At 47.2% G+C, this 22,925-nt stretch overlaps 3 protein-coding genes and 1 long non-coding RNA gene across 4 annotated transcripts in view; 3 read left to right on the top strand and 1 right to left on the bottom strand.

The window, feature by feature from the left end:
- The first annotated feature begins 347 nt into the window (after positions 1–347).
- On the top strand, positions 348–4,484 carry aprt (adenine phosphoribosyltransferase). Its single transcript, XM_040178049.2, has 5 exons — positions 348–675; positions 2,465–2,568; positions 2,926–3,059; positions 3,479–3,557; positions 3,937–4,484. Exons 1-5 carry the CDS (start codon positions 587–589, stop codon positions 4,074–4,076), a joined length of 546 nt encoding a protein of 181 aa, XP_040033983.1. The 5' UTR covers positions 348–586; the 3' UTR covers positions 4,077–4,484.
- A 937-nt stretch (positions 4,485–5,421) lies between these two features.
- cdt1 (chromatin licensing and DNA replication factor 1) lies at positions 5,422–9,161 on the bottom strand. The gene is made up of 10 exons (XM_040178039.2): positions 8,534–9,161; positions 8,315–8,431; positions 7,960–8,234; positions 7,687–7,881; positions 7,375–7,520; positions 7,172–7,272; positions 6,859–7,047; positions 6,589–6,753; positions 6,300–6,501; positions 5,422–6,156 (listed from the first exon to the last, which is right to left on the bottom strand). The coding sequence occupies exons 1-10, from the start codon at positions 8,951–8,953 to the stop codon at positions 5,993–5,995; spliced, it is 1,974 nt and encodes a 657-aa protein (XP_040033973.2). The 5' UTR covers positions 8,954–9,161; the 3' UTR covers positions 5,422–5,992.
- A 2,236-nt stretch (positions 9,162–11,397) lies between these two features.
- Positions 11,398–22,925, top strand: part of piezo1 (piezo type mechanosensitive ion channel component 1 (Er blood group)) — a 66,564-nt gene continuing 55,036 nt past the window's right edge. The window contains exon 1 of the mRNA XM_040178689.2: positions 11,398–11,995. Within this exon, the coding sequence (XP_040034623.2) occupies positions 11,932–11,995 (64 nt within the window). The 5' untranslated portion in view covers positions 11,398–11,931. The remainder of the gene's footprint in view (positions 11,996–22,925) is intronic.
- Positions 14,455–16,630, top strand: LOC144409486 (uncharacterized). The gene is made up of 2 exons (XR_013467946.1): positions 14,455–14,567; positions 16,595–16,630. It is a non-coding gene; the product is annotated as an uncharacterized LOC144409486 (long non-coding RNA).

Consider the following 22,925-nt stretch of genomic DNA (forward strand, 5'->3'; position numbering starts at 1 on the left):
TTTACTAATAAAGACACGTGAGTTTATATTTATGCTGCGGTCTGTTTCCTGTTTGTACGTGCAGTCAATGAGGTCAGCTTCCCTTCCTGCGGGTCCCAGTGCCTTTAGAGGTTAGTGGATAGGCAAAGTATCAGTGAAGCAGAGGTTTAGTTCCCTTTTTGGGGGGAGGAAAGAAATCAACTACATGTGGGACTTTGAGGAGAAAGGGAGATATTCATATAATATTCAAAAGACCGTCAAAGTACCAAAGAATATAATGTGTTACGGTTGGGTCGTGGTGCACTGAACCAAAGAACTGGGCGTGAGGCATGAGGGGGGTGAGCGGAGCATGAGATGCACAGAGAGATGAGAGGAATCGCATCACACAACAGCAGTGAGGGAGCACAGGGACGGACATGCAGGTGGGCGGTGCAGGGGTCAGAGGGTCGGACCGTGCAGGGGTCAGAGGGTCGGACCGTGCAGGGGTCAGAGGGTCACCGATAAAACGCGATGCATGTTGTTGCTCTGTTTTCCGGCCGCCGGGGCAGAAGGGGCGCTGATGCCCCCATAAGCCGCGGTAAATGCTCCCGTGACACATTGCGTTAGAATGGCAGCAGACTCCGAATCCAAACTGCAGCTGGTCCAAAGACACATCCGAGCCTTCCCGGACTTTCCCCAGCAGGGCATCTTGTTCAGGTAAAGTCCGCGTACCTTCAGATGGTCCACTTTACCGTAGAAAACGAAAATACCAGCGTTTTCTCCTTTTAGATCAGAACCGGAAGTGGGCGGACGTTTATTCAGCACCAGAGAACGAAACAGACCGACAACTTTGGCCCCTGTTTGATTGTCCCTCTTACCGCAGAACACATAGAACCAAAACACTCTGTTCTCTTTTTTCGTTTTTAAATCAAAAACGAGAAAACGGAAGTGCGCAGTCGTTTTCCTGTTTTTCGTTCAGAATCAAAAAACGAGACAGACTGACAACTGTTTTCTGCGTTAATCCCTTTTGGCTTTTGCCTATAAAACGAAAATACGAAGCGGAGCGCCAACCGGAAGTACGTAGATTTTCACAGTAAGAGTCCACGCCAGGCACGTTGTATGCTTGAAGTCCGTCTGCGATGCCAGCGGTTACCAGGACAACGTGAGGAGAAACGTTCTCTAACGGAGATGAATAAATAACCCGGATGTGTGTAGTGACTACACGCAGATGATTTCCATGCATCCGGGAATAATAGAGCTAATCATATAGTTCAACGTATTAAACGTGTGATCAAAAGTGGTTTGTGGTCGCACACTCGCTGCTTTGATGTTTATATGGTAAGGTAATTACCCACAAGTCATTGCAATGTGATGCTAAAAACAGAATAACCAGCAAAAGCATGGGGACTAAAGAAGAAAAACAGAGGACGGCACACCTGTGTTCAGGCTGTCATACTATGATGTACACGTTTAAAATGTGAGGATTAAAGATGGAGAAAAAAATAATGCAATCAGACGATATTCGGATATTATTTATTATCATTTAAATTATTATGAGGAAAAGTATGAAACAAAGACCCTTAAATGTTAATCTGATTTTTTGATGTTGTCATGGTGACATGACATGTCCCATTCACATTTACACCAGTTAAAGCCCCCCGACTCGACCACTTCCGTCAGTCCCTGAGGGGTCGGGGGTTTGGAATTAGACCAGATTCACCAACAAGTACCAGTGAGTCAACGGTTCGCCATGGCCGCTGGCCGCTGCTGGGTGGGTTTGAACCCAGAACCTTCTGTGCTAACCAGCACGCCGCTGTGCCGCCCCCAGTTTCTGGGTTCACTAGCAAACACAAAACCCCTCCATCTTTTCAAAAGCCCTGCATTTACCCCACCAAGAAAATGGACGAGATGGAATGGATACTTTCAAATGTGGAACTAATTCTGCTTTCTTTTACTTTAACCTGAAACCTTTGAGCCTGCAAGTGACGAGCAGGAACAATATTAATCTTCTTTCTATTAATGTTTCACTGTTTTAACTGCAAACATATATACACAAACGATGAAATGGAATTTTCTAATGTAATGAAATGTTTTACGCCTAACTGGTCAGTGTAACAGTATCCTGATCATGACATTTCATTGGCTCTATTAAGACGTGCTTTTGCTGCGTAGAGGAGTGATATAAACACCTTCGTTGTCCTGACAACCGTGAGATGGCACCTCATTGTGTTACAGGAAACGTTTTTGTTTTTCTTTCGGAAATTAAAGCTTTTTCTTTAGCGAAGTAACGGACGTATGAAAAGAATAACTTAAGGAAATACTTGTGGTGAATCCATAACGGCCCCACCGCAGCTTATCATTTGATTTGATTGTTTTATTCCCGAGGTGATCCAGTTGTTCTGATCACCAGATATATGCAAAGGAGAAGTTTAGCATTAAATCACCTGTGCTGTTGTACTGATTTGCATTTGAAATGACGGATACTGATGGACCGTTTGCGCTGCAGGGACATCTGTCCCATCCTGAAGGATCCGGCTGCTCTGACAGCTGTGATTGACCTGTTTGAAGACCATGTGAGGAAGAACCACCAGCAGCTGGACCTGATTGTTGGTAAGAAGCCTTCAATACAGAGTTCACTCCTGGTTCTGTGTGCTCATCTACACATGCGTGTATATACACACATGTATGATACATACAGTCCATATATCATTGGCTGGTGTCCTGAACCTGAAGAAAAGGGCTTCAGATACTTTGGTATATTTAGGTTGAGGACAACAACCAAGGAAAGGGTTTCCGCACACACACCTCCCTGACTCGGCTTAAAGGCCCACAGGCGAGCTTCTACCAGGAGAAATGGTCCTTTCGTTCTTCTTATGGCCCGTTCCCTTTAACGGGTGAAGGAAGAAGGGCGTGGGTGTGTGGTTTGGTGGAGGTGTGACGGGCTGGAGGCCCCTTGTGTGTGTTCAGGTCTGGATGCTCGTGGTTTCCTGTTCGGCCCTCTGCTTGCCCAGCGGCTGGGCCTCGGCTTCGTCCTGGTCAGGAAGAAAGGCAAGCTGCCTGGAACCACCGTGTCCGTGGCATACGACTTGGAGTACGGAAAGGTGAAGCACACAGACACACCTATTTGTTGCCGAGCTACGCTCTGCATGTGTCATCATGTTCAATTTATAATGTTTGAATGTTTCCCTCTGTAACATACAGCTCACCGATTGGCCATTAGAAAGGACGTGCACATGTATTATCTCAAAGAACGTGTGTGTGTGTGATACAGTAACATGAACATCGTCCTCTCATGGAAATGACAAGACAAGCAAATGAGCAGTGGTCCCTTTCCAAGGATGGACAGATGTACCACAGATGTGTGCAGAATACAACATGTTGCATATAAAATGATCACCGTGTCCTGGGAGATCAGGAGAACGGTGATCATTTTATATGCACCATGTTGTAATCTGGACACATCCGTGTCGACCGTCTGCCCTCAGCGGGACGCTGATGCTGTTCACGTGTGTTCCTCCAGGCAGAAGTAGAGATCCAGGAGGATGCTGTGGCTCCAGGACAGAAGGTCCTACTCATTGATGACCTTTTGGCCACTGGAGGTGAGGGAAAACAAATAGTGAAGGCACAGAAAACGGAGATCCCAATCCTAAAGTATGAATCGAGGTTATCATTTCAGTTTAAAGCTGCAAGACAATTCAGTTCTTTACTCAAAGCTTTCCGTTCATGTAATTCTGAAATGCATCCGTAGTTCACTTGAAATATTGATGATGCATCTTCTAAATGAATGTTTCTCTCTTGTTGCAAGTAAAATGTAGTTCAATCTGAACTGACAAGAAATGGTGTTGAGATTACTCGATTAAACTGTCAGTTAAACACAAGCTGATACAACTACTGGGCTACTCTCTCTCTCTCTCTCTATATATATATATATATATATATGGTACTTTGCCATTGAATTGAGACGCGTGTGTGCTGCAGGGACGCTGCACGCCGCCTGTGAGCTGATGGAGAAGCTGCAGGCGCAGATAGCGGGCTGCCTGGTGGTGATCGAGCTCCAGGAGCTGAAGGGCGCCGACAAGCTGAAGCCGCACCGCGTCTTCTCCCTGCTGCGCTACTGAAAGCACAGACGAGTCCGCTGCCTCCCAACAAGGGCGCTTCAACCACACGTTGATATGCCATTCCATTTCAGTCAGCACTAAGATTTAAATACACATGTGGTCTATTATTCATTCATGCTGCCGCTATGTGTCCGTGGATCTGTAACAAAGCTGATGCATGCTGGGATCAGTCCCGGCCTTTTAAGCAAAGACATACATGAAAACGTATCATTCGATACTAATCTTTGATTTACCGCATTTTAAAAAATACAATCAAATGAACGGCTTTTGAAGGATTGACATTGTTGTAGAGACTTCAGATTGAGACGACCAGGAGGCTCTTAACTAAAGTTTGGAATGTGGCTCAGCTAATAATGAAAATATTAGTGGTTTGATGTAGAAATTCAGGCAAATAAAACCAATCAAAAATTAGTAGTTATTTGTATTGTGGCTGTTTTCTTTAAGTTCTGCAAGTCTTTTCATTCTGTTTGTTGGTGCGATCAGGCCACACTAATGACATGAACTTGTACTAAACCGCTTGTCCACTATATTCCACCTTCTGGGAACACATTTGTCTACACAAACTCATTTACTGGATGAACCTGAAGATACACGTTCCGTGGAGTCGACCAGTGCGCGGCCCCCGTGACCTGATGGCCCCGCCCAGGAGATGGGACCACATTCCTCTGCAGCTGTTGGGTTATTCTCCACGTCTAACGTTACAGATTCAGTGATATTTCAGGCTTCTCCTTGAGCTCACGCTGATCCATTTCTGTTAATAAGTATAAACGTTGCGGCGGAGGTGACGTATGCGCCCTCAAGGATGCAACTCAATGAATTGAGACGCTCATACGGCCTCTTGGTAGATTGTAACCTTCAGCATGTCGTTTTCACGATGGCTTCAGGGACTCATGTAACTTTAGTGTAGACCTTCTTGGATCATGGACCACATCTCCATTCCAGCAGTGGTTCTACCTTTTCTTCCAGGTCTCTAGCTTTAAAGCACGAGGTCATTCTCAGCAACTATACGATGTTCTATGAGCGATGTCTGGAACAAGGGACGCATGTGTCACAGGATGAATGACCTCACTGGATCACCTTTCACAGAACCAGCAGCATGCGCGTCAGGATTGGTTTATATTGCTTTAGTACATTATTTCTTCATGGCAAATAATGTACTATCAAAGCAGGAGTTGATCCGGTTAGTAATGTTGGACTGCATTAGTACACATATGATGTATAACAAAACCAGTATACAGCCAATCAGCACGTGCATAGAAATCCAGCCACTGGTTACCGAGATGCTTCACAGCGTAACCGACGGCCGTGTAATGGTGCTGGAGGAAAGGATTACACGTGCACAGGGTTTCTAATCCAATTCGTGAGATTTTATTTGAGATTTTTGTGGTTCATTATTAAACTATTCAGACCGACCTTTAAATATTGTTTTGAAGGGAAATCTCATCTGCATTGTTCTGCACAGGCAGAACGCGTAACATCTGTCATTAGTTGTGAAATGAGGCTACAGGTTGTTCCTCACTACCACTTTAAGCACAGCATGAGTTTACCACCAGCTGCCAGATCGATCTACAAAAAATAATGTGGAAGACGACCTTTGATTGAGAAATGCTGTGAAACAGTGACCTCAAAAAATGTAAACATTCAGCAGTTCTACATTGTAGAAAATTGACCCCTAAAAAGACCAGAAGTTGAGGTTGACATTACATCATGGAGGAAAAACAAAGCACCACGTCAGAAATGTGTGTTAAGGGGGGCAGGCTTCTAACGCGGGGCAATAAGCTATAATAAAACGGAGGCATCGATGCCAACGGGCCACACACACACACACACACACCAGTGGAGTCGATCCAAAAATATTGCACTTTAAAAGGAGGCCCCACGCGTCCCATCAAGGGCCCCAGTAGGTCACCACTCCGTCACATCCGCTCCTCCTCTTCCAGTCTGCTGCTCAGTTTCTGCAGGACGACGCTGAGCTCCGTGTTCTTGTTCAGCTTCAGGTAGAAGTCCTTTCTTATTGGATGGATGGTCAGCCAATCAGCAGCCACCTCTGCCAGCAGCCGGATGTGCTTCTCCACTTCACCTGTTTGTGGGGAGGAGGGGGAGGAGCCAATCAGGAGAGGAGGACAGCGTCTTCTGTTCTACACCAGACTAATGTTGCTGCTGGTGCCGCTGCAGTTTGTGCCACATGGTTCTCTGCTTGTATTCCTTATAGTTAGAACCCACCTGTACTGAGAGCAGACCTGTAGCTGGCCACCGTCCGGCTACAGGCCACTTCCATATTTAAAGACGGCTTTTTCTCGGCAACAAAGACGTTCCGGAGAATCCGGACCAGCTCTGGAAGCCGTGACAGCATCAGCAGGCGCTCTTCTTGTTTGGGGTCCCGTGTCATTGCCGCCTGGAGCTTCTGGGCCTCTTTGGCACGGATCTGAAACGCAAGAGGATTAAGGCACGGTCTTCCTGGATGGGCCAAAGCCGACATCAAACACACCCCGCCCCTTCCCGGGACACCTACCCGGTCAAGCAGTGATTGGGACACTCCTTTCAGGGCCGTTGGGACCGGCGCTGCCGCCGCGCTCGATGGCGCGGGCGCTTTGGGGGCGGCCGGGTTCTGAGGGGACGCGGACTCTGTGGACGCATCCTTAGTCTTCTGAGCCAAAGAAACCAGAGCCTTCTCCATCTGAACGCAGGACAAGAAGACAGACGGGTGATGGATTCATGTTCTCCTCAGCCGGCACCACAAAATCAAACATTTACTCCCAACGCCAGAAAGCGGACGCCGTACCTTGGGAGTGATGAGCGAGCGGGCCTTTTCAAGCACCTCCTGAGCAGTGGACACTCGTTCCCTGTCGGGAGGCTGCGGCAGCGAGCTGGAGGGGACGGCTGGCACGGAGTCCACGTTGAAGCGAGGATGCCAGCGGGTCAGCTTGTCTTCTGGAACAGACACTGGAGGAACCAACGAGGACAGGAAGACCTGCGGGCAGACGGGTCCAGAAACATTGTTGCTGAAATAAAATCTACACACCACATGTTAACGGATGGTAAAGACGAACTACGGCAGCGCAGTTCCCAAACAGCAAACAGAATAAGCTGCGGACCTTGTGGTGCTCTTTGACGATGGAGACCAGATTCAGGTGGAAGACTTGTCTTCTCTCCAGGAGGGAGGAGGCCGACAGGACGGGGCGAGCGCCGGTGCCGTCTGCGGAGTTATTAAAGAGATGCAGATGACACATCACGTCTACACCCACGGCCCAGACGTCCCGTCTGACCACATGCGAGCGGCGGCATTCCTGGTACGAACCCACGCGATGGACGGGCTCCACGGTGAGCTGGCAGCGGCCCTTCTTTGTGCTGCTGTTGAAGGTCGGGACGTTCTTCTCCTGTCGAAACGTGTAGGCCTCAGGAAACACGGCCTTTATCTGACCAACGTGGCTCTCCTCAAAGCGCCTGTGAGGAGGAGGAGGAGCGGTCAGGCGTTGGCATCAGCAGCGTGACTGTCGGCTCAGGGCGAGTTAGGCTTCATTCAACGCTCGGACCTTCTTAAATGAAGAAATAGAGGCCCACAATAGCCCCAAATTTCTGAGCTGCCGTGTGGCTGCAGACCTTCACTTACTTGTGCATCATGTCCTGAACTCCCTGTTTGATCTTGGCAAAAGTGGCGGTCTCACAGCGGTTGTGCAGCATGGCGACCACCGTGTCCATGCTCCTGAACATCTCTGCCAGCACCTTGTACTGGAAAGGCAGGGACAGGCCCGGGGGGGCCGCCTGGGCGAGAGTGTGGTACCGCTGGTATGCTGGCTGCTCCGCACTGAGGAACGACAAGGACACTTGGGGTTGGTTTGGTGGCGTCCCGCCTGCACGGGACAGGACACGGAAAGACACTCACCTGTCGTGAGCGTCGGCCGTCCTCGTCTCGGCCGTCCTCGTCTCGGCCTCCCTGTCCTGCTTCCTCTGCTGAGCTTTAGCCGCGAGCTCTTTGACGCGTGCTACGGTTAACTTGAGGGCCGTTGCATCGGCGGCGGCGGTTTCGGGACCAAACGGAGGCGTCTGGTGAGGCGCTGGATGGCCTGCAGACGGGGGCGGGGAAGCGGGGGCCGGCGCGTTCTTCTTGATCCTCTGCAGGCGAGACTTGAGGGCTGCGATGTCATCTCTACTCAGAGCCTGGAAGAAGAGGAATTCACATGCTGAGCAGGTCGTTCGTTACATCCACGGGTCAAAGGTCAGAAGGTCCAACGCGTTACCTGGCTCTCCGGTCCTTTGGCTTTCTGGCTGTTGGTTTGGAGGAGATGGTCGTCCGCTTTGTGTCCAGAACCAGGGTGCTGCTGGTCCTCCTCCTCGGGCCGGGGCCTGGCTACAGCCTGGACACACAACACAGGGTCACTCGTTGAACACAACAGGGTTTTGTTTTTTACAAGCAAACCGCAGCGGTGCAGATCCCTGCACCAGTTACTAGTAGGGACCTGCGGGCTCTGATGGAGGACCAGCTTCTTCCTGGCCTTCGTCCTCGTCGCTTTCTCCGGGGCTTTGCCCGCGGGGTCCGGGCCGGCCTCCTGCCGTCTCTTCTTGGCCGTGCTGTGGTTCGCGGTGGCCGAGAACACGGCGGCTCCGAGGTCGAACTGGGTCTCGGCCGGGGCCCGCTTCGGGGTCCGCGGACCGGAGGGGGGGTCTTTCGCGGTGCTGCGGCCGTCGTTGAGCTCCGCCGCCTCGTCGATGACCCGGACGAACTCGTCGCGGACGGAGGAGGAGCAGAGCGACGCGCCTCGGCTTTCGGAGGACCTGGACCTCGTGCCGGCGGCGTCGCGCTGCCTGCTCGGTTTGAGCGGAGCGGCGACTCCTTTCTTCCTCTGGCAAAAGAAGTCGGTGACCCGGGCTTGAGACATGACGCCGCCGCGATATAAACCCCAATCTACCGGCCCCGGCGGTCGGTAAGCGTATAAATACTGTCCAGCCGCCGAAGAGTTCCGGTCATAATAACTTTTCACAGGAAGAAGAAAGGAAATTCGCGCGAAATCAACTAGGCCACGCCTCGTCTGGCTACGTCATCGAACAGTAGGGAGAGGGCGGGGCCACACTGATTAAAGAGGCATTTTCTATTCAAACACTAGCAGACGACTTGTTGATTTGATCAGTGCTTTCTGAAACAATGTCACTGACTCGTCCTTCTGTATTATCTCAGTATAACAAATCCTAAATACATACGTGAGTTACAAAAGCATACACATTAAATTATGGTTTATTTAATATGTCAGACGCCTCTTTAACTATTGATCTTCATACTTTATCAACTTCTAAAATGTTAATGGATGACAAGCTATTCAATCTTCTCATTTAGCAGACAGAGCAGCATAAAATGTTTATATATATAAATGTATATATATATATATATACATATATGATGTATATATATATATATATTTATATATATATATCCAAAAATATTTAGAGACATTTAGTTGTGTTTAGTTGTATATATATATATATATGATTTATATACAATATACAACTAAACGCAACTAAATGTCTCTAATGTTTTTGTACGACCATCAGCTGGCCTCACATGTTGTCACGATCAATGGTGAGATTAATGCAACACAGCATTATCCCGTTTGAATGAGGGCATTTACATTTCACTATGCTGCGTTAATCATCTCTTAATCTATTTGCCACACCTCCAAACATCAGCTCCGCGGCCCTTTAATCACATACTTTGTGCTTATGAGTAGTTTGACCACTTAAAGTTACTCACTGACACCAACAAGTCCCCCACTCACACTGATCATGGGTGTTAACGGCCATGTCACATACAGGTCATGTATTCTCGCACCGTGTAGCAGAGATGAAGAAGCCTGAAGGATTTGAATTTGCAATGGTTCCATAAGTGAAGTCCCAAGAAAAACTGCTCAGCAAACATGATGAGAAAGAACAGTTGTGTCTACATGTCAGGTTCTCCTCTCTCTTCACAGCGTGCTCACATTCATTTATCTTACAAAAAGGAGCATAAAACCCCCATAGAACGTTTGCAGAACAAACATGTTTTAGGTATATATCAAACTTTTCTATCAGATGATTGTTTTAAATTCTACTCCACAAATCCCAAACATAATGTGCGAATCATTTGTATGTAAACTACAAATAGTGACAATGTCATGTGTAGTTGACGGCGGTGGAAAACACGGCTTGTGATACTGGGACGCTTGCACTGCCTTGTCAGGACTTTCTTTTACCTGCATGAACTAGATTAAATGCTAAGTGAATTATGATCAGTTGCATGCCAATGGGTTCACTCACTGAGGCCTGATCACATATTTTAAAGTGTCTACAGAGCTTTTTATTGACTGGCTACCTTCTGCTTCAGGCCTATACTGACTTGAATGGAGTAAAAATAATTGAATCACTGGGCTCTTTTCACACGTTATCCTGCCAAAGAGCTCCGGTTGTGATTGTGAACGGAGCAGTTCTGCGGGGGTTGTGCGTTTGCACCATGTTGTTGGGTGTGGAGCTCTCGGAGGGGAACCTGTTTTGTGTTGTGACAGTGAGGTGACGTCACCAGCACATCATTACTTACTGTCGTGACACATTCTTATGCCCGGCTGCCATAACAGCTGGTTGGATATTGTTATTTTGAATACATTTTTATTTTTCTGTCACAAAAAATAACAGAATTATAAATATTGTTTTTGGAAAACATCAAAAAATGATGTTTATGCAGCCACAACAACACGAGTCAGACTCGAATCAGAAGCTCCTGAGCACAACGCAGCATACGGAGAATTCAATGAAAAAGGGAACTTTACACTCATTTACGATGATGATGATGATGATGATGATGATGTGTGGATGCCATATTCTTCATCCATGAGCCTTTACATCTTCCGCCTTATCTGTAGCAAGTTGTACATCGGCTTATTGGATGAAATGGCACTTTCTTGTTTCTTGCTTACTGAGTTTGTATCCTTGTAAGTGGCTTTGGATAAAAGCGTCAGCTAAATGACACGTGATGTGATGTAATGTGATGTAATGTGACCAGAATGATTCCCTATAGTAGTATAATCCCTATAGTATAATATTACCCATGAATTCTCTTGAATGGTCATTTTGGGTGATGGACTTCTGAAGCGTCCTGTGGGTCGTGGACCTCCTACTCATAAAAATGCACTGACGTCATCGGTACCCAATCTTATCCGATCTAACGAGCACCAACGCGGACCCCCACGCCCCACGTGTTCCACACGCCGCCTTGTGCAGCGTTCATTTGGACGCCGGGGGGCGCCACTGACCCCCACAGGGTCCTCTAGTGACTCGTATTGATTGACGCTGTCATGTCAGAAAAGTTACTCTTTACACGAGCCAAACATGCGAATGCCCCCCCAACCACCTAAAGCCCCCCCACGTGAGACCCTTTGATGCGTGCGGCCCCGCGCGGCGGGGTGCTGGCTCGCGTGCACGCGGGGCTGCGGGGGGAGGAGGGGGAGGAGAGGGGGGGGGGGGGCATGGAGAATAGCTCCTCTATGAACGCCCTTCTCACCGACTCCGTGAATCACTTTTTCCACCTACAGCGCTGCTGCTTCACGCCGGGCCTCTCCGAAGCGGCACAGCGGCTAAAGCGGCCCCGTCCCGGGCGAGCGGGGAGAGACGAGTCGGCCTGCGGCGGGACGGCAGCCCGTCCATGACTGGGAACTTTGTTTGAGCACTTTCTCCGGAAGTTTTCCTCCCGTTTGGATGCGCGATAATGAGCCAGTGTCGCTCTGCCACTTCGAGTCTTTGCAGCCCGGTGGGGCCGCGTGCGTCCGGCCGGCCGGGCCCCGCCCGGGGGGGCACTTATTGATCCGCCCGGGGGTTGATCATCGGGACACGTGACATGGATCTACAGGTGGTCGTGGCGGTGCTCTACTGCCTTGTGATGCCCACCGCGCTGCTAACAGGTCAGTGACGTCAGTGTGTTGAAAGAAGCGTAACGAGGGACCTTTGTCGGACCACGTCATCGCCTCGGCGGTGGCGTGACGTCACGTTGTCTCGCACCAAGAACTTTCACAAGTGTGCAGCCTTTCTCAGGGGTCGACGTACCGATGCGGAAGATGAAGCCCCCCCTGTCTGTCTGACTGGGGGGTCCACACCCAGGGTGGAACCTGTTGATGTAAAACGAGTGGAAAATACGGGTTTCATCCCTTTGGGTTGGAATTGTCACCAAACGAAGTATGGATTCATATTTACTTAATAGGTGTGTTATAAGCACAGCAGGCGTAACATGACTGATAATTCCAAATGAACCGTGGCGCATGTTAAACTGCATGTTACTAGTTTATGTGGGCAATGACATACATCCAGTTTGCATTTGAACCTAAACTGTTTTCGTGCTGGCGCACAGAACACGGTTAGTGTAAATCCTGGTTCCTCTCATGACTTTAGTCTCCTTCTGTGGTGACGCTACGGGGATTAAGGGCCTAAACTAAATCCATAAATCCATAGATCATATTGCTTTAATGCACAAATAGAGAAATATGTCACTTAATGCTTCATTGTTACAATAAATGAACAAGTTAGATCAGGAGTCGCCTGATTGCAGTATTCCATGTCACCTGACCCGCCAGATGTTTGTTGCATTGGATGTGCGGGGGGCCGTTGGCGTGTCGCTGGGCTCTGTAGTTGTGTCCGTGTTGTGTTTGAGGTGTTCTTCAGAAAGGATTGTGACAGTCCATCTGGGGATGCAGGATCGCCCCGTGCAGCCTCCTAGAGACTCGGCTGCAGCTTCACTACTTTACCACAACTATGTTGTGCATGCAGCCCAGCGGCAACAAAAAGGAGCTTCTAAATGAGCATCGTCAGCACTTTAAGGTTTTGTAACTAATTACGACCTGGTAAGTGTTCATTCTTAAGTTGAACATGGCAGATTGCAGCACTAATAACAGATCTGAGCTTCACCAATGACCTTTGTATGAAAGTTATTCCAAAAGACTTAATATTACCATTAAAAAAAATTCCAATTTGCATATTCCATGTATTTGGGCCAAAAGTACTGCATTTGTGGGAAACTTTCTTTGTAAGCTTTCTGCTTTTTTTCTTACTTCTAAAAAAGTCAGAAATTGATTTGCCTCTGAGGGAATCCCCCAACAAGTAAAAGCAAACCCACTCAACAATGACTGGGATCCTTTGTTAGAACCAACAGGGGCTCAAATGACTCATTTATTGTCACATTTACACATAATTGTGAGACACGCCAGCTGTAGAAAAATCAGTCTTCTGTTATAACTGGTTCCATATTTTGCGTGTGCGTTTGGATGGTGGAGAGCCACTGAGAGAGGAAGAGAGAGCAAACAGTGAGCGTGTCTTATGATTTGCACAACCTCTGTTAACATGTGACAAGTGAGTCAAAGGAAGTGAATGCCAATGGAGTTAGTCATAGACACACGCATCCAGTCTGCGGCTGCAACAAAGTCAATAAGCAAAAGTTAAACAAAAGTCCAATAAAGTGGTGCCATGGTTCACTGCCGTGCCGGCAGCGTGTGACCGGCCCGAAAACACAAAGGATGGTCCCCGAGTGAGGAAGTCCTGGTCCATGAGGACCCTCTCCGTGCGCGCTGCCCCAACCTCCACCAAGGACTCCACGTCAGGAGACGGGACCACGTTCCCATCGACGCACCGACATTATGGACCGGATTGTTACGGCCATCAGAGCAGACGAGCGACTAGCCAGAGGTGTCCACATTGTGTTTGTCTCACTGCTCACGTCTGGTTAAGAAACCATGAGCAGTTACACATCACATATTCTTCAGCAGGCGTCCGAATAACACTCGGCACGTTGCCAGGGTTTGTGTACCAGAGGAGATACCCTTTGGATCTGTTTCTCTGAAAACAAATATCCAAATATTCCCTTTTTGAGAAATCGTTGCGTGTTGTTTATGACTGTTGCCGAGCTAGTGAGTCAGAATAATTCCACATCAGAGGCGTTTAACAGGACTTGGTGGCTCAGTAAGAAATACTTGAGTGTGTGCGCTGTGGGGTGCGTGGGAGTCGTCCGGAGCCCAGCGCAGATGGTTTAGACCAGTGATTCTTAACCATAGGGCCGCGGCCCAAACTTGGGCCACCAGCGCCCCCTAGAGGGCCGCAAAAAACTTTCAGTTTTGCACCTGTGGGCCGCAAGGGCCGCGGGACTGCGTGCAGCTTTCGACCATGTGGTGGCGGTAATGCATCACTCGGTTGTTTAAAAAGCGCCAATACACAGAGAAGAAGACTGTCTACTTCGCAGCAAAAATGGATACGTTTTTAAAAAGAAAAAATGAAGACGAACGTCCTGCCGATACCCCCACCCAGAAGACAAAGTTTTTGCGGAAATACAATCTCGACTTCATTAAATACGGTTTCGTAAATGGAGGAACAGAGGCAGTGCCAAAAGCCCAGTGTGTGGAGTGTGGGCTAATGCTGTCCAACGAAGCTCTCAAGCCCTCAAAACTACAGCGGCATCTAGAGGCCAAGCACCCGATGCTTGTGGGAAAGCCGGTGGAATATTTTAAGAGGAAGGAAATTGGGCTGCAGATGCAGAAAAGGTCTGTCGTGTCACTGACAAACAACTCTAAATGTGCATTGAAAGCCAGCTACCTCGTAGCCAGACGTGTGGCACAGAGTAAGAAAGCATTCACCATAGCGGAGGAGTTGGTTCTGCCTGCCGCTGTTGATATGTGCCGTGAGCTAATCGGAGAGGCCGCTGCAAAAAAGCTGCTGACCATCCCACTCTCAAACGACACTGTGAGTCACCGTATCGCGGACATGGCCTTAGACATACAGCATCAACTTACAGAAAGAATAAAAAGTAGCCCTTTTTTTTCTTTGCAATTAGACGAGTCCACGGATGTCACGAATGCTGCACTGCTGCTAGTTTTTGTTCGCTATCGCTGGGACAGTAGTTTGCACGAAGACATACTGTTTTGTGGAGAGCTACCAACACGAACTACGGCTCAGGAATATTTCCGCTGCATGGATAACTACTTCACTGAGAACGGCCTGGACTGGCAGAACTGTGTTGGGGTGTGCAGTGATGGTGCAGCATCAATGACTGGCAGGCATCATGGTGTCATTAGACAGATACTTGATCATGCACCAGAAGCTAAATGGACACACTGTTTTCTCCACCGTGAAAGCCTTGCAGCAAAACAGATGTCACCAGATCTCCACCAGGTGATGGATGTAAGTGTGAAAACCATAAACTTTATTAAAAGCAATGCTGTGAACTCCAGATGTTTTGCTAAGCTTTGTGAGGACATAGAAGCAGATCATGTCCAGCTGCTATATCACAGTGAAGTGAGATGGCTCTCAAGAGGACTGGTCCTCAATCGTTTGTTTGAACTGAGGAATGAGGTGTTCTCTTTTCTCACTGAGAAAAAATCTCATCTTGCACATTACTATGCTGACGAAATGTTCACAGCAAAACTTGCCTACCTCTGTGACATTTTTTCACTACTGAACCAACTGAACACCTCACTTCAAGGAAGAAACAGCAACATATTTTGTGTTGCAGACAAAGTTGAAGCTTTCAAGAGGAAACTTGCTTTGTGGACCAAGAGGGCCCAGGAAAAGAGGATGGACATGTTTCCACTTTTGTCTGACATTTTGGAAAACTCCCCTCAGGTGAAGATCAGTGACTCAGTCTCCCAGCACCTCTCCCAACTGGCAGAGAAATTTGGTGACTACTTTCCTGAGGATCCCAGAGAGGGAAACATGTGGATTTTGGACCCATTTTCAGTGGATTCCACTGTAAATGATGTTGCTTTGCCCTCACACCTGGAATCCCAGCTTCTGGAAGTTTCTACTGACAGCACTTTAAAGCTGCAGTGGGGCAAACTGGACCTGGGCTCCTTCTGGATTGCTGTCTCAAAGGAGTATCCATGTCTTGCACTGAGGGCTGTGAAACTCCTTCTCCCATTCACAACTACGTACCTGTGTGAATCAGGATTCTCCATTGTGGCCACAACTAAGACCAAAGCCCGAAACAGACTCAGAGCAACACTGGAGGCTACTCTGAGAGTGAGCCTTTCTCCCATTCCACCCAGACTGGATCTGATTATGTCTCAGAGGCAGGCCCAAGTGTCTCATTAAGAGGTGAAGATAAAAGGGAGTTGTATTATTGTTAATTGTTGTTATTATTTGTGTCATTGTTCATTTGTCACAGATATAAAGATTCTTCTGGTTCTGCCATGCAAAAATGGAGACTGCTGAAGCAATTTTACAATGGCTTTGCAGATTATAAGGCTATAGTTTCATTTGCACTTTAATTTCATTTACAGTTTATTTATATTTATAGATTTATATTATTTGAATGCATTTATTTTATCACCCCCTTTTTATTGATTTCATGATTTATTTATATATATATAATTTATTTTTTATTAATTTAAAGTAAAAATCCTACTATTGGTCTTTTTTTTATTATGATTAAAAAGCCTGAATTGATCCTTGAAATTTTTTCTTATCACAGCTTGATTTGGTCCATGAATTATCAGCCTGTTCGGTGTCTTGATGTATGTGTGCAGGTTTATGTAAACGTTTAATAAAAGTCTTTGTGATGATCCCATTTTATCATGTCATTTTATTTGACAATTTTTTTTGCTTGTTAAACAATAAGTGGATTTGGTTTATTATTGAATACAAATCAAACCGAGAGTGAAGTCAATTAAACCTATACAGTGTTAATATTTAATGGGCCCCGGGCCACTTTGTACTATAAAAATTGGGCCTCAAGGTCGAAAAGGTTAAGAACCCCTGGTTTAGACGTTGATGCTGAGTGCAGAAAGAGTGCCAGCGTTTAGGCTTTTATCTCGACACAGGGGGCGTCACGCTCTACAACCTTTTCTTGACTGGAGTTAAGTCAGATTTTCCTTTCTCCTCCTCGTTTTTAATGGTGAAGACATGCTGTTGCTTGTTCAAGCCAACGTGCAGAGAGCGTGTCACATTCTGGGAGTTCAGAGGCAGGACAGACTCCCGACTGGTCCGTAGTGGAGCATGAACTCATGGAATATCTCACCAGGAAAGGGAATTTGTGGGGTCGCTAGATGTCACGGATGTCACGTGTAGACCAGGACCAAGTATTGTTTAATTACACTTTTCATGGGACAGCTGAACCAGGGCAGGTTTCTCTTGCTAGTCCTTTAGTACGGCGTAACATCAGATCTAAATATTTGTATTGAGCATAAATAGAGAATACATGAAGAATGTCAACTACTGTGCTCCACTGCCAAAGATAATTGCGTAACACGTTTGAGACACTGGCTGCCTGCGCTAGTTTGCCAACTAACAATTTCCACAGATTGTAGAGTGTATGTTTTCATAGAGAGAAGGTCGGGCCTGTGAGGTACATGGAGGCCAACTCTGCACCGCCGTACAGCGGAAAAGAAGCACCAAGGTCAAATGAATTGATTTTGAGCTTTCTTACTGATGCGTGTTTTATCTAAATACATAACTTAGTGGATCCACATTTGTTATCTGGCCCTCATTTGTAAAGTCCACCAGCCTTTAGGCCAACAAGTCTTTAGCCATTAAGGTAAGAAATGTCCTGCCCACCACGGCACACACATGCTTACATGCCTATCACATGTATGTAACATGAAAGTAGCAGGAGATGTTTTAAGATTACTTCCCTGAAAAAAAATTCTGCACGGTACAAAATTGTTGCAGTCGTTCTATTTTGTATTTCCCTGCCTCTTGTGTTGTTGTGTAACTCCCCAGCGCTCCGTTTCTCCCCCTTTGTGACGGCCTTGTCCCCGATTGTTCCTGTCCAATAACCATCTCCAGTGTACACGTCGTCCGTTCGTCTGTCACTCTTTGTTTTTGCACCAACGAACAGATATCTATACTCTATACAACTGTGTTGTGTGTGTATGTGTGTGCGCATGTGGAGAGTGAAGGGAGTGACCGGTGGGATGTCACAGTCAGTCTGTGGGGAACCCGGGTTCTGTTGACGAACCGACGGGAAGAAACTGTTGGTGTGGCGGGAGGTCTTAGTCCTGATGGACCTCAGCCTCCTGCCAGATGGAAGGGGCACAAACAGGTTTTGTCCGGGGTGAGAGGGGTCGGCTACCATCTTTATAGCTGCTTCAGAGACCTGGAAGCGAACAAGTCCTGCAGCGACGGCAGATTGCAGCCGATCAGCCTCTCTGCAGAGCGGATGACACACTGCAGCCTGCCCTTGTCCTTGGCTGTGGCTGCAGCGTACCAGACGGTGATGGAGGAGCAGAGGATGGACTCCATGATGGCCGTGTAGAAGTGCACCATCATCGCCTTTGGCAGGTTGAATTTCTTCAGCTGCCTCAGGAAGAACAACCTCTGCTGAGCCTTCTTGGTGATGGAGCTGATATTCAGCTCCCACTTGAGGTCCTGGGTGATGATGGAGCCCAGGAAACGGAAGGAATCCACAATAGTGACGGGGGAGTCACACAGGGTGATGGGGGAGGGTGGGGCTCTGTTCCTCCGGAAATCCACAACCATCTCCACTGTCTTTAGAGCGTTGAGCTCCAGGTTGTTCTGGCTGCACCAGGACACCAGATGGTCAGACTCCACCTGTAGGCTGACTCGTCCCCACCAGAGATCAGTCCAATGAGGGTGGTGTCATCCGCAAACTTCAGGAGCTTGACGGACTGGTGGCTGGAGGTGCAGCTGTTGGTGTACAGGGAGAAGAGCAGAGGGGAGAGAACGCAGCCTTGGGGGGAACCGGTGCTGATGGTCCGAGAGGCTGAGACATGTTTCCCCAGCTTCACGTGCTGCTTCCTGTCAGACAGGAAGTCTGTGATCCACTTGCAGGTGGAGTCGGGCACGTGGAGCTGGGAGAGTTTGTCCTGCAGCAGAGACGGGATGATGGTGTTGAAGTCAGAGCTGAAGTCCACAAACAGGATCCTGGCATCAGTTCCTGGGGAGTCCAGATGCTGGAGGATGAAGTGGAGGGCCATGTTGACAGCATCGTCCACATACCTGTTGGCTTTGTAGGCGAACGGCAGGAGGACATTTTTGTTTTGCAAAAAGGATTTCTTAAGGGAACACACTGTGGTACGGTGCTAGAGGGAGCGGCGCATAGTCAGATGTTTATCTAACTTGTAGGTAGGTCGTTGGGGGCGGTTCTGTTACACCAGTAACACCCAGTGTTTCCCTACCAGTGAATAAGGGGGCGTCCTGCCCCCCCAGGGCCTTCTAAGAAAGTCTGGAATTCTGTCCACTCCTCGCTGCACAGGGCAGTTGCACCCTGACACGTGCATACAAACCCGTGCGCGCATGCACGGACATGTTTTACCAATGAGGGTGGTGTCATCCGCAAACTAACATGCTCGCAGCGACTACCCCCGCCCACATGATGACCAGGTACATTGACTGCACCCTGAAGCTCTCACAGCATTTCTTGAAACCCTCTTCTTCTCTTTGATTGGTGGAAAGCTAATTAGTGGATTAGAGTCTTGAAGCCTGGAGCTTGGCGTCTTGCCAGTCTCCATCTTGGATTACGGCCATCACCATCTTGTGAATGATCGTTTTAGGGACGCAGAGATGACGTATGGCTCTCATAGCGACCGGCTATCACAATGTGGCCTCGGCTAAAAGCATACTCTGCTTACCTGCAGTAAGAACAACCAGTCTATCAGCTGATAATATCATTCCTGATCAGGTTGTTACGCACCAACCGCCAAGTCAAATTCCTTGTATGTCTGACATGTTATGGCAATAAATGTTTCCTAATTCCTGATATTCATATTTTACACGGTGGAATCATGATTTAAATAGTGTTTGAACATATAAATGACCAAATAATAGTTGTTTCTATCAGTTATTTCTGCCATTAAACAACTGTTGAAGCCTGTTGATGCTGTTGGCTGAGGTGCACCTTCAGTTCTTCCTTAGGCGAGGCTCCATTTGTGATAACACACATTCTAATACCTTTGCAGTTAATGCTGTCATTTTTGGTTTTAACCGATCAATTGCAGTTTTTTGAGGCGTTCATTTGACACTGGGCGTTTCTATGAACATCCATTTATTTGATCCTTCAGCAACAGTTCATTTCGATGTTTTCCCTCCAACATGTGGACTTTTCCGTGGCCCCTGCGGCTGCTGTCTGGTTTGCTGCCATGGTGTGCAGGCCGCTCACGCTGCGCCGTGTGATTGTTTTTACTTTGTCATGGAAGCCGTCGGTACGAACACAGGGCCGGTGTCAGGAGCTTTGTGGCCAGTTAGTGTACACACAGGAGACCAATGATTTCAAAATCAACTTCCCATAAATTGTCCTCAGCGACGCCCCTGCAACACACTGGGTGATCACACAGACACTGTGTGTGTGTGTGTGTGTGTGTGTGTGTGAGAGAGCTATTTTCTTTCCACAAAAACAGGAAAGCTGTTCAGCATGGACCCCACCACACACACACACACACACACACACACACACGCATATACAAGTTGTAAATATAGCGCCGCGCCACTGATATTAGTCGGAAAGATTTACACTTTAGACTGTGTGTTTCTGTGGAATAGGGTCACGCTGCTCAAGTGGAAACACGTTCTGCCGCCGTCACACAACAGCGTGTTGATTGACATCTTAAATGGCTCCAGTGACTCCTTCCAAGAGACTTGGGGACCTTTTATAAAGTATTTGAAAGATGCTGCGGTTCAAGACAAGAACTATTTGCTCTTTTTTTTTTTTGGAGGACGGGTGTGTGTACATATATATATATATATATATACCCTTTAATGAATAGTATACTGTTTGCCGTTTCTGTTTTTCCCTTTGTTGTGTTGGTATTGTGCCTCCTTCTGATACAACTCGTATCTCCTCAGAGCCACGTGTTGGTTTGTTTGTCATATTTGCAATTTCTGTATTGGGTTGCAGTTTGTCACAGTTACCAACCTCCAAGTGGCCCGTATGAGGTGGCCATGTTCTCCTTTTCTGTCTGCAATATGTCGTGAAATCAATAAAAAGATTTGTTGAAGACTCTCAGAGTACTGGCACCCTGCATTCTACAATGCCTCCATGTGAATATGCAAAGAGGGAATTGACTTAAAAGGCTCATCACCAGTTTAAGGTGGGCGACGTGGGGGACGGGCTGGCGGTTGCCCACCCATTTAAAAAAACAAACAGCTGTGATTGGGGGGTAAGGCGTACATATGTGTGGGTGGGCTGAGTTATTGCCGTCATTGGCCTCGCCTCAAGCATCAATTTGCTAACTAGGTGGTGCTCATCCAAAGCCCGTAGGACAGTGAGCTGGGCCAGTAAAGAGGGTTGGGACCGACTCTGCTCTCTGGTGATTACACACTGGGAGAACAGGGGAGGAGTTGAGGCTTATGGACTAGTCTCTCTCTCACGCACACACACACACACACACAGACACACACACACACTCACGCAGACGCACACACACACACACACAGACGTAGCGCCTCCAGTCTCTATAAAGTCTCTGTACATAAAGCTGAAGCTTTAAAGCATTAAAGGGTCATTTAGCTTCCTGTTAATAGTTAACTTAATGTAAACACACACATGTGGACTACACATCTGCCACAGTTTGAGGCTGAGATCAGACCGGATGTTTTCAGATAAATAAAGGCTTAAGCTTAAACACATCTTTCAAAAAATGAAAAAAAAAGTTCTACTTAAAAAGTGATCATGAAGTAATCTGATAAAATTGCATCTACAGTTACAATTGAAGCAAAACGGTTTTTATTATTTTATATTTAGTATCTCTACAAATCTCTCAATTGTTTAAGGTGAACCAAAGAAGACTGTAAGTAACAAAACACAGAGACTAACTACAAATTAACTGGACAAACATTGGCCCTGTGAAATGACATTTACAGCGTAAAATGACATGCGTGCTGCCTCATGTATTCATACAAACGTTGGCAGGCTGACGCGTGGACTCTTTTCTTTCTGCTTCTGTTGGTGTCTTCATGTTGAGCAGAGACAGGATGTTTCCGTGGTTCCGTCCACAGCCTGTGGTCCTGGACGTGGTGCTCGATTAGTGCTTTATGTCCTGCTTTCCTCGCCCCCCCCTGATTGATTTAGTAATGAGAGACTGAATCCTGATTTGCACAATGTGTGCGACTCTCACAAGATGATTTAGTGTTTAGTGATCTCTGAAGGGGGACGTACTGAGATATGAGCCGTGGAAGGAATTGTTGAAACATCCAGCGGCAAAACAATCAAACCATCGCAGCTGTTAAAAAAACTCACTGCCTGAATATTAGACACTGGATAGAAACATAGCAGGTCAGCGAGGACAGCGTGCTGCAGAGAGATACGCGTGTGGCTACTGAGCATCGTTATCACGTGTGTCCATAGACGTGCTTTCGGGTGTGTTTAGAGATTGACTGGACAGCAGGGCGGATCATCTCAACTCCTTCTGCAAAGTACTTCTGTTTGCTAAAATCAGCATATGTCTTTTATGCTGTCAATTACTTTTTAGAATTAAAATCTCATTTATTCAAATATCCCTTTAAAAGAAACTAGTGCGGCAACAATCCAACTTTCCAATGAGGACTCATGTGATTAAACACATTGTAATGTTAACAAGCCAGGTGCTTATCAACAGCAGTATTCCCTTACTTCCCTAATAAATACTTATTGTAAATATCACCTTAAACTTATTAATCAAATATAAAACTTAAATCTATTTGCCTCCGACAGGGCATTAAGGCTTTATCTATATTGTCATAGACAAACCGGTTACCCTCCACGGTCATAACATTATTACATCATCAGCATAACGTATGTAGTGAAAAACAGCTGATTTAGGACCCAGTGCCGTTCATTGATTCCTGTGAAAAATAGACAGGATGTTTGGAGGGTAGAGGTCAAGTTGGATTTGTATACGTGTTATTGGCATAATCTGTATTTAA

The sequence above is a fragment of the Gasterosteus aculeatus genome, chromosome 6, assembly GCF_964276395.1.
Source record: "Gasterosteus aculeatus chromosome 6, fGasAcu3.hap1.1, whole genome shotgun sequence".
Lineage (NCBI taxonomy): Eukaryota > Metazoa > Chordata > Actinopteri > Perciformes > Gasterosteidae > Gasterosteus > Gasterosteus aculeatus.

Coding starts and splice junctions, on each gene's coding strand:
- aprt (XM_040178049.2), top strand. CDS start 587: ATGGCAGCAGACTCCGAATCCAAACTGCAGCTGGTCCAAAGACACATC. Junction 676..2,464: donor CAGCAGGGCATCTTGTTCAG/GTAAAGTCCGCG, acceptor TTTGCGCTGCAG/GGACATCTGTCCCATCCTGA. Junction 3,558..3,936: donor TGACCTTTTGGCCACTGGAG/GTGAGGGAAAAC, acceptor TGTGTGCTGCAG/GGACGCTGCACGCCGCCTGT.
- cdt1 (XM_040178039.2), bottom strand. CDS start 8,953: ATGTCTCAAGCCCGGGTCACCGACTTCTTTTGCCAGAGGAAGAAAGGA. Junction 8,235..8,314: donor CCAAAGGACCGGAGAGCCAG/GTAACGCGTTGG, acceptor CTCTTCTTCCAG/GCTCTGAGTAGAGATGACAT. Junction 7,882..7,959: donor ACGGCCGACGCTCACGACAG/GTGAGTGTCTTT, acceptor GTCGTTCCTCAG/TGCGGAGCAGCCAGCATACC.